General features: G+C 51.1%; 1 protein-coding gene across 1 annotated transcript; it reads left to right on the forward strand.

The window, feature by feature from the left end:
- Window positions 1-372: 372 nt before the first annotated feature.
- Rbp3 (retinol binding protein 3) lies at window positions 373-9,260 on the forward strand. Its single transcript, XM_051202498.1, has 4 exons — window positions 373-3,462; window positions 5,295-5,485; window positions 7,262-7,404; window positions 8,812-9,260. The coding sequence occupies exons 1-4, from the start codon at window positions 409-411 to the stop codon at window positions 9,132-9,134; spliced, it is 3,711 nt and encodes a 1,236-aa protein (XP_051058455.1). The 5' UTR covers window positions 373-408; the 3' UTR covers window positions 9,135-9,260.
- Window positions 9,261-11,335: the final 2,075 nt, after the last annotated feature.

The following is an 11,335-nucleotide window of genomic DNA, read 5'->3' on the forward strand; positions in this document are numbered from 1 at the left end:
AAAACAGTATTTATTTGTAGATTAACAACTCTCATTCACAAGGCTTTAGTAAAAGCTGTTAGTGTATAAAGCATAGCACAGGGCCTAGTATGTGTCAGGACTCAAAATAAACACAATTACTTGTGTTATTCTATGTAGACATGGCTCAGCAAGATGAGATGCTGTGTTCCTTCCGGGTCAAACCACCCTGCCCTCTTCTTCCTAGTCCCCTGGCACATGCACTTGAATTAGACAGGATTAAAGGCTTACCAGAGCTGGAAGCCTCACATGTAACTCCCAAGTTGAGCCCCAGACCTTCTGTCTGCCTGCTAAGAAGGACAAGGGAGAAAGGCAGCCCTGGGAGCAGGACCACAGTCTTGTACACAGTCGAGGGAGCTCTGACCCAGGAGCCAGAGCTTCTGGATCCCAATGATGAGAGAATGGGTCCTGGTTTTGCCCACACTGCTTTTCTGTGTTCTGGCCAGCCCCATACAGAACCTATTCCAGCCAAGCTTGGTGCTGGATATGGCCAAGGTCCTCTTGGATAACTACTGCTTCCCCGAGAACCTGATGGGAATGCAAGCAGCCATTGAGCAGGCTATGAAGAGTCGTGAGATTCTGGGCATCTCAGACCCGCAGACGCTGGCCCACGTGCTGACAGCTGGAGTGCAGAGTTCCTTGAACGATCCACGCCTCTTCATCTCCTATGAGCCCAGTTCCCATGAGGCTCCCCAGCAAGCACCAGCACTCACCAACCTCACCCGAGAAGAACTGCTGGCCCAGCTACAGAGGAACATCCACCACGAGGTTCTTGAGGGCAACGTGGGTTACCTACGAGTGGATGACCTCCCTGGCCAGGAGGTACTGAGTGAACTGGGGGGATTTTTGGTGGCCCATGTGTGGAAGCAGCTAATGGACACCTCCTCCCTGGTGCTAGATCTCCGGCAGTGTGTAGGTGGTCATATTTCTGGGATCCCTTATGTCATCTCCTACTTGCACCCTGGAAACACTGTTATGCACGTGGATACCATCTATGATCGCCCCTCTAATACCACCACTGAGATCTGGACCTTGCCGAAGGTCCTAGGGGAGAGATACAGTGCCGGCAAAGATGTGGTAGTCCTCACCAGTGGACGTACTGGGGGCGTGGCTGAGGACATCGCCTACATCCTCAAGCAGATGCGCAGGGCCATCGTGGTGGGTGAGCGGACGGAGGGGGGTGCCCTGGACCTCCAGAAGCTGAGAATAGGCCAGTCCAACTTCTTCCTCACAGTGCCTGTGTCCAGGTCCCTGGGGCCCCTGGGTGGAGGTGGCCAGACATGGGAAGGCAGTGGAGTGCTACCCTGCGTGGGGACACCTGCAGAGCAGGCCCTAGAAAAGGCCCTGGCCATCCTCACCCTGCGCCGTGCCCTGCCAGGGGTTGTCCTCCGACTTCAGGAAGCCCTGCAGGACTATTATACACTGGTGGACCGAGTGCCGGGCCTGCTACACCACCTGGCTAGTATGGACTATTCTGCAGTGGTCTCTGAGGAGGATCTCGTGGCAAAGCTCAATGCTGGCTTGCAGGCTGTCTCAGAGGACCCCAGGCTCCTGGTGAGAGCCACCGAACCCAGAGAAAGCTCCTCTAGGCCTGAGACTGGGCCTAATGACCCCCCAGAAGCCACTCCTGAAGTACCCAAGGAAGAAGATGCCCGGAGGGCCCTCGTGGACTCTGTGTTTCAAGTGTCTGTGCTGCCAGGAAATGTGGGCTACCTGCGCTTTGACAGCTTTGCAGATGCCTCTGTGGTGAGGGCACTGGGCCCTTACGTGCTGCACCAGGTGTGGGAGCCCCTGCAGGACACAGAGCACCTCATCATGGACCTGCGTCACAATCCTGGAGGACCGTCCTCCGCTGTACCGCTGCTGCTGTCCTACTTCCAGGGCCCTGAGGCTGGCCCCGTGCGTCTCTTCACCACCTATGACCGCCGCACCAACGTCACCCAGGAGCACTTCAGCCACAGGGAGCTGCTAGGCCAACGGTATGGCAACCAGCGTGGGGTGTACCTGCTTACCAGCCACAGAACCGCCACCGCGGCTGAAGAGTTCGCCTTCCTAATGCAGTCCCTAGGCTGGGCCACCCTGGTAGGGGAGATCACTGCCGGTAGCTTGCTGCACACCTGCACGGTGCCATTGCTGGACTCGCCGGAAGGTGGCCTGGCACTCACAGTACCTGTACTCACTTTTATTGACAACCACGGTGAGGCCTGGCTGGGTGGTGGTGTAGTGCCTGATGCCATCGTGTTGGCTGAAGAGGCCTTAGAGAGAGCTCAGGAGGTTCTGGACTTCCACCGCAGCCTGGGTGCCTTGGTAGAAGGCACCGGCCGCCTGCTGGAAGCGCACTATGCCAGGCCAGAGGTCGCAGAGCAGGCCAGAGCTCTGCTACGATCCAAGCTGGCCCAAGGAGCGTACCGCACAGCTGTGGATTTGGAATCATTGGCCTCACAGCTCACAGCTGACCTGCAGGAGGTATCCGAGGATCACCGCCTGCTGGTGTTCCACAGCCCTGGTGAGCTGGTGGCGGAGGAGGTCCCCTTGCCACCCCCTGCTGTTCCCTCCCCAGAGGAACTCTCTTATCTCATCGAGGCCCTGTTCAAAACGGATGTGCTACCCGGTCAGCTGGGTTACTTGAGGTTTGATGCCATGGCTGAGCTAGAGACAGTGAAGGCCATAGGACCTCAGCTGGTACGGCTGGTGTGGCAGCGGCTGGTGGACACAGCTGCACTGGTTGTTGATCTGCGCTACAACCCTGGCAGCTACTCCTCTGCTGTACCCCTGCTCTGCTCCTATTTTTTTGAGGCAGAACCCCGCAAACATCTCTATTCTGTTTTTGACAGGGCAACATCTAGGGTCACAGAGATATGGACCCTGCCGCTGGTTGCTGGGCAGCGCTATGGTCCCCACAAGGACCTCTACATCCTCATGAGCCACACCAGTGGCTCTGCAGCCGAGGCCTTTGCTCACACCATGCAGGATCTCCAGCGGGCCACAGTGATTGGAGAGCCCACAGCCGGAGGGGCACTCTCTGTGGGCATCTACCAGGTGGGCAACAGCCCCTTGTATGCCTCCATGCCTACCCAGATGGCCCTGAGTGCTACCACTGGTGAGGCCTGGGACTTGGCTGGTGTGGAACCTGACATCACTGTGCCCATGAGTGAGGCCCTTTCCACAGCCCAGGACATAGTAGCCCTGCGTGCCAAGGTGCCCACAGTTCTACAGACAGCTGGAAAACTGGTGGCAGATAACTATGCCTCCCCTGAGTTGGGGGCCAAGATGGCTGCCAAGCTTAGCCGTCTGCAGAGCCGATATGCAAGGGTGACTTCAGAAGGGGCCTTGGCTGAGATGCTGGGAGCAGACCTGCAAATGCTCTCTGGGGACCCACACCTGAAGACAGCACACATCCCAGAGGATGCCAAAGACCGAATTCCTGGGATTGTACCCATGCAGGTAAGATACAAGAAAGACTTGGCCTGGCCCAGTTCTGGGAGTGAGCTGTCCAGTTCAGCATGTGTGTGGCTACGTGCACAATGCAAGACTATAGCAGCAGGCTTCTGTGTTTACATTTTCACTAGTCATGTCCTCTCTTCCCTTCACTGGGCTGTCTCTCCTACTCTCTGGGTCCATGGTCCCTGGACAACCCTATAGAATCCTCAACAAATCCTTGCACCCTACTTTGCATATCAGATTTGTTTGGTATTCTCTCTTGCAGCGTGTAGGAGATAGGAGTTTTCATGAGTTCCCACTGTCAGTGTAGGGGAAGGGGTTTGGCAAGTTACCTGAGGCTCCAAAGTGAGAATTTCCTTCCCTGAAAGTACGAAGTTTACGTTACTTGGATGCACTGCGTCCTTAGAGGTAAAGTATGGAGACTGGACACAGGTCCTGGAGTGCTAAGGCACAGCCCAAAGGCCTGGGTATGGAGCTAATTTGTCATCTTCCCTCCAAACAAGGAACAGTACACATCATGGGATGAGGTGTGTGAATGTATGTTTGTTCCAATGACCAGCTTGGTGGGAGATTGGGAGCAAGGTGGTGGCTGCACTCAGAAGACTTGAAAGCCAGCTCCGAAGCATCCAGGTGAAGCAACGGGTGAAATTAGCCAAGTGTGGCAGCTGGGAAGGTGTGGGCAGGGAAGTGACCTGGCCAAGGCCGAAGTGCATGGGATTCATGGAGATCCCACTCCACCTAAGCCTTCCGTCAAAGAGCACTCCCACCCCTCTCCACCCACTTTCTCATCAGTGAGGTCAGTGAGTAGACAAGGGTTTGCTTTGGCCTGAGGTGAGGGCTAAAGTAACGGCAGCTCATCTGGGAGGTAGTCACTGGGCAGGAAGAGGGCAAGTAGGAAGTAAGGGTGTGGAAAGATCCCACTGGGACCCTGGTGAGTCTGGGGAATGCCCTCCGCATTCACCCTCCGCAGGTGAAAAGGGTCTATCAGCATCTGTCCTCCCGTGGTGGGAGGTCATGACTCTTGTGTGCTAGGGCTCCAAAGACTTGTGCCACATGGAGATGTCTGTCGGCAGAGAGTACAAAGATATAAGGAGCCTGGCAGCTGGGCCAATCACCTGCAATCAGACAAGACCTGAGAGAAAGGAAGGGCTACAGGCCACTGTTTAGTCCACACAGACCTCTTTGCCCTCTATCTAAATCATTGAGTCCCACCACTTGCATCAGCTTTTGGGAGAGAACAAAGTGGAGCCACACTGGGGTGGGGGACGTCTTACTAGGCTTCCGGAATCCAAGATTCCAAAATTGTCATGTTGGTTTGTTTGTTTTTGTTTTGTTTTCCCAGCATAGCAAGGGTCATGGAGTAAAAGAGGGCGAATTGAGGTTGGAGTGGATTCCTTTTACACCTGTTCCTGTCTGCGAGGAACTCAGACAAATTAGTTGCCTTGTCTGTGCTTCAGGAGTGTCCTGGAAATACAGTAACAGTGTCTTCTATACAGGGTGGCTGTAAAATGTGAAGAGGGCTGCAAAGTGCTTATCCCAGGGCCAGGCCCCTGGGAAAGATTACTAATATCTTCCTTTCCCATCCCAACAGAAGAGATGAATCCAGGGACATTAAGTGTCTGGTGAGGTTGGCAGAGTTGAGCATTAACTGCAAGGATGTCTCTGATCAATTGCCTTATTCGACACACATGGTTCCCATTCAAGGGCTATCACCCAGATGCTACCCACTCCAAGCACCACCAACTCCTTCCCATTTCCTTATCAGCCCATGGCACTCCTCTGGCACTGCCTTTTGTCGCTCTCCTGATACTGAGCTAGGCTTCCCACTCTTCCAGATTCCTTCCCCAGAAGTCTTTGAAGATCTGATCAAGTTTTCCTTCCACACAAATGTGCTGGAGGACAACATTGGCTACTTGAGATTCGACATGTTTGGGGACTGTGAGCTGCTTACCCAGGTCTCCGAGCTGCTGGTAGAGCACATCTGGAAAAAGATTGTACACACAGATGCTCTGATCATCGACATGAGGTCAGTGGGCTGGGCAGTGATTCCAGACTGAGCCATTGCATTGCCTGAATACAGTCAAAGCCACAAGAACACAAGGAAGGATCTGAAACGAACTAGGCCACCTGCCTGCCAGGGAGCTGGCCAACTAGCCCAGAGGTTGAGATCTTACTAGCTGTTGAGACTTCAACACTGGCAGTTTTTTAAAACTCCCCTGATGATCCTGATGTGTCTCTCAGGTGAAGAGTTACCCCACATCCGTTGCCCAACAGAAGAAATCAAATGGGTGGGCAAGGATGGGAAAGGTAGAATCTGTTCCTTGGCCCCTGTGTCAGTAGCTCCAAGGGGGATTGTGCAATCTATAATCCTAATTGTCATCTCTCCACTGTGGCTGAACTTCTGCAAGATCACCCCCAAGACAGCCATTCTCATGGGCATCACAAAGCCAGGGTCCCTGGGACAATTTGGAAATGAACAGACACCACTGTAAAAAGAAAACTTTGCGTAACAAATGGTTGTTGGATATTTTCACCCATTCACCTCCCTTTGCTTCTGAAAAACAACAAAAACCCACTTTGCTTCTGAAAAACAACAAAAACCCATTTTATAAGTGGTGAGTTCTCATTACAACCCCCTTCCCCATCACCTCCCACTCCTCCAAGCAGAAGAGTCCTCAGGCAGTGACGAGACTCTGGTCCCCTCCAGTCCTAAGCCTGTTAGTGGGAATATCCCAAGCACCATCACCAGTGTGAGAAAGAACAGGCCGCTTTTCTTCCATGAGAACATTTTCATTCCTCTGCTGCTAGAGAAAGGCTGGCCTATCCACCCACCTAAGCGCCCAGGTCACCTGTGAACGCAGCTCTCACATTACCCTTAACAGTCACTAGGTGGCGGTGCTGAACCATGGCAAGGCTGGCTTTCCTCCCTAGGAGAACATTTTCCATGGCCGGATTTTCTACATGCCCAGAACTTTAGCTGATCACCTCAGACACCTTAACAAACACCAGAGCCACCACCAGGACAAGCATATTTTTTTGTTAAATGTCATCCACATTTTTGAAGGGGAAGTCCAGCTACAGGTACCCTTGGCCTAGACTGTTCTGACCTGTGGGTTTGGGGGTCAGATGCTGAGGTTAAGGGCCCTGAAAGCTCATGGCTGTCAACTAGAAGAGTCTTCTGAAACACTGTCAGCTCCAGACAGGCAAGGGCCATGCAAGGTTATCCTTCCACAATCCTGAGTTTACTATCACACCAAGGGTCACTGTGTTCTATTCACAGGCAATATGGGTACAAAGGAGCAGTCCATGGCTGATGTGTAGGAAAACAATCTCAACAAATTCCCCACTACAGGACTCACCAGAGCCTTTAGCACATTAATATATCTGAGCAGGGTCCATATCAGTACTTTCTTTTCTTCTCTTCATTTTATTTTCTTTTTCAAATTCTTTCTCTTTTTCTTATTGTTGTTGTTTTGAGATAGTCTCATTGTGTGGTCCCAGATGACCTGGAACTCACTCTGTAGACCAGCCTCTGCCTCTCCAGTACTGGAATTGAAAGTGGGAGTCGCCACTCCCAGCTGGTGTTTTCTGAAAGCATTTGCTCACAAACTTTTTAATCTCAAGAGAGGCTAGTGCTCTGTGGAATTCCCTGGGTCATGTCACCTTTGGAAATGTGAAAGGGGTGCAGAATTAAGACACTCTGAAATTAGAACCCTTCTTCACAGGACAAAGACCCAAGCTCTAGGGGGACACTGAGCCCCTCTGTGAGAGCTCAACCCCTCTTTGTCTCTGCTTCCCTCAGGTTCAACATCGGTGGGCCCACCTCCTCCATCTCAGCCCTGTGCTCCTATTTCTTTGACGAGTCACCCCCCATTCTGCTGGACAAGATCTACAGCCGGCCCAATGACTCTGTCAGCGAACTCTGGACCCACGCTCAGCTCACAGGTACATGTAGCCTTATTTTCCCTCTTCCCATTCTGAACCCTTCTGGGAAAATCAGAGAAAGACAGCTTGAGAGTACATAAAAATGACCATAACATCATAAGGTCTCTGTCCCGGTCCTGAGGATCCAGCACTGGGACAATCTTCAGAATCTGAGAGCACATGTCTAGAGAAGAAAAGTGGGCACCAGATGGTTTGAATGTCTTGTCTAGGGTCCCCCAGCTAACAAGTGAAAGAGCCAAGACTCAAATGTCACTTTGCCTGACACACGTCCCCCACTCTTGACAGTAATACCAGCAGCCTGTGGAACAGATACAGGACAAGGGCGCCCCCTTGCCTTGCTAACCAGATGGGGGTTTTTGGAGCTCATCTTGTTTGAACTCTCACTAGCAGCTCATCATAATTGCTGAAGAAATGCCCAGCTGCTAACAGGCCTTCCTTTACTTGCCTGGGTCAGAGAATATACAGTATAGCAGACGCAACCCTTCACAGATCCCTGACTCTCAACGCCATATTTCTTGGTAAATGCCCCCCATATGCCCAGCATACAGAATCAAGGGCTCTGTGTGGACTCTGTGTTCCCATCGCCAAGAGGGACCCAACAGGGTGCCTCTGACCAGAGATGCACCTAGCAACTTTCACGCCTACACTTTCTCATTATGTAAGCCTTTTGCCACCATAGCTTCCGAGGTTTTATCCAATAACATTGAAAACTGTCAAGGAAAAAAAAAAGTAGAATTATGTAAATTCTAAATTTAAACAGATATTCAAAACCTCAGATTTAGAGATTCTAGAATGTTGGTCTGGGTCAGATAAGGGACCCAGCAGCCACCTTCGGCCACTGAGACTTAAGCAGGAGTGGTCCTTATTGAGATGCATTTTCACTGACTGTATCCACACCGGATTCAGAAGACCTATGGGGGAAAGGATGGGGAAGCTATAATGGGAGGAGCGGGAGTGAGAAGCAGAGATGGACCTCTGTGTTCCTGGATAATAATTTCATTTTCAGTAAACATGTCGTTGACATGTTGTCTTATCAAATCATGATTAAAGCTCATTTCATCTATTTTCTTTTACTTGTTAACATAGCTACTCAAAAATTTCAAGCAACAACCTAGTAATAAAGTAATAAATGTTGCTCTTCTGGGGGCCCAGAGCAAAACGACTCTCAGGTTAGAGTTGGGGATACCATTATTCAGGACACAGCTGCATGCCCAGAGCTCAGGGAAGGGCAAGACTTCCTTTCATTTGCCCACAAACAGCACATGGCAGTGCTTGGTCACATGAATGGCCAGCCAGGAGTCCACATAATGACAGAAGACTAAACCTGTGGTCCTCTACACCTCTGCACCAAATAGAAAAAGGTAGGGCATTGATTTGAGCCCATGCTGAAGGGTCTTTGTCCTCCAGGTGAACGCTATGGCTCCAGGAAGAGTGTGGCCATCCTCACCAGTGGTGTGACAGCCGGTGCTGCTGAGGAATTTACTTACATCATGAAGAGGCTGGGCCGGGCACTGGTCATTGGTGAAGTGACCAGTGGAGGCTGCCAGCCGCCACAGACCTACCATGTGGATGATACCCACCTCTACATCACCATCCCCACAGCTCGCTCTGTGGGTGCCACAGATGGCAGCTCTTGGGAAGGGGTGGGCGTGACACCTGATGTGGTTGTTCCTTCAGAAGTGGCCCTTACCAGAGCCAAGGAGATACTCCAGCGGGCCCTTCAAGGGTGAGGCAGAACCTGAGGACTACTGAGAAGGGTCTCCATGGACAGAGCTGTAACAGCTGGCCCTTTGGGCCTCTACTGGGGCTCTAGCATGCGATGCTAGAAGCCAGGGCCTGTTGGGCTGGGGCATCCTCAAGAGACACATCCATTGAACCCAGTACATTGAACCCAGAGCTCTGCCTGGAACCCCAGAGTGGGAGCCCTACTATCTCAAAGGCAGCCCCCTTTGTAGTTATTCTGGGGAGATTGGAGTCCGTCTCCCTTCTACCCATACTTCCTAGCTACCAACCCCTAGTCTCCATACTGTCACCAAGAGCAGTTCTGTCATGATCCACAGATGTAAGGCACGTGTGACAGTAGTTCTTTCTAGCAGCCACCGTTTCAAGAAACAAAAGAAAAAAGTGCTTAATGTTAGCAGTACTTTCTAATTTTTCAGCTACTCTTTTAACTTGGGATGACGCTATCCTCTGTAAGTTCATCCTTAGAAGATAATATTACTAAGTCAAAATGCATTTGCTACCCAAGCAAGCTGACGATAGAGTAAAAATATCCCCATTCAAACCACCCTAGATATGAGCCCATCTGTGTCATTTGTCTGACTTACTGTATCCACGGCCACCTCCTGTGAATGCTGGAAAACGACAATGGCGGCAAATTGATTGCTTCTGTGTGATCCTCTGGTGTGTAGTTTGAGGTTGCTGAACATCTGTATGTTTCTGGTACTCAGTGGCCACCTACAACTCATAGCTTCTGAGGTTAGAAGCCCTTCCCTATGCATCCCATCCCAGCTAGAGTACCTCCCCCACAGCCATGTGGTCATTTCTTTACCTGCCAAAGTATTGTTACCTTTATTTGTCTTTGTCTGCTACATGGTGTTGGGTGTGTAGCATTCACATTTGAGTGGCAGGATAATAGGACGCAAGTCCACACTGGCTCCACCTGCAGCCCTCAGACACTTCATCTGAAGGGAAGAGCTCTAGGACCAGGGGTGATGAGGGGAGCAAAACCCCTGGCTGGTGCCCTGGGATTCATACAACTTGCTCCCACTACTTTGTAAACTAATATAAAGATGATATAATTTTTTGAAAGAAGGAGGGGCATGTACCTGTCCTAGCCCTGGCATCTGGAAAGACTAAGCTGTAACTGGCCAGGCCCTGATAAAGTGGCAGAAATTTCCAAAGATAACACAATCCTGACTTCCCAACCAAACATCAAAGATTCCCAAGTACACCCACCAAGCTTCAGGGTGTCCACGGTGCACCTTTGAACTGACCCTGTCCAGACTCTATCCAGTGCAGGGCAAGACACCACCACAGGGCCTGTCTCGCCACATTAGAGTAAGATCATAGTTGGGGAATTTGGGAATAACCTGACCTGGCCTGTATTTCCCCCTATAAGGTAAATGTGTGGCTGCTCTGTAGTGTTTAACCACCTAAATTTTAGGTACCTACCCCTCCTCCCTCCTCTTCCCACATCTCTCTTCTCCTCTCTTGCTTCCTTCTCTAATTTAGGTTACAACCTAAATTAACGTGATGATAGAACTGTCAGCGGTATTTCTATCTTTCATTTTAATGATTTGTTCTTTTTCTAGGTCCTCGTGATAAGCATACAACACTATTTTCAGGTGTAGCAATCACTCTGAATCATAAACCTACATCTGTAATCACAGCCCCATTGCTGTTCTATGTATTCCTTTCTCTCCTTGTCTGGCACATTTAAGGGTGGAGAGCTGGGTTTTAGGCCTGAGACCAAGAGCTCTGGGGGCAGCGGGCGGCAGAGAGCCCATGGGTGTTCAGTGGGATGGGTATCCAACGTTCTTACGTTTCACAAGAGTGACTATCAGCACCCTTCACCTGGGAGGTGCTTTGATGCAGGAAGCTAGCCTGAGGCCACACAGCCTTCAGGCCACCAGCTGAGGCCACACAGCAGGCTTGCTCTCCTTCAGGCCACTTGGTGTTTGCAGGCTCTGCCAACTGCACTGCCTATAGCAGACTCCCTAAGAGGCAATGATCCTAGGTTCCGGAGTCAACCTGCGTGAATGGATAGACCAGTCCAGCCTCCTCTGATCTGTGTGATTCTAGAAGACTTACTTCATTCTCTGGGCCTCGGTTTCCCCATGTGGTCAGTGGGGGAGGTAACATAACTATTACATCTGTGAGAAATTACAGTTAACCTGAAGTTAAGCTAGAGTCAGATATCATCAATTTT

The sequence above is a fragment of the Phodopus roborovskii genome, unplaced genomic scaffold (assembly GCF_943737965.1).
Source record: "Phodopus roborovskii unplaced genomic scaffold, PHOROB, whole genome shotgun sequence".
Taxonomy (NCBI): Eukaryota; Metazoa; Chordata; class Mammalia; order Rodentia; family Cricetidae; genus Phodopus; species Phodopus roborovskii.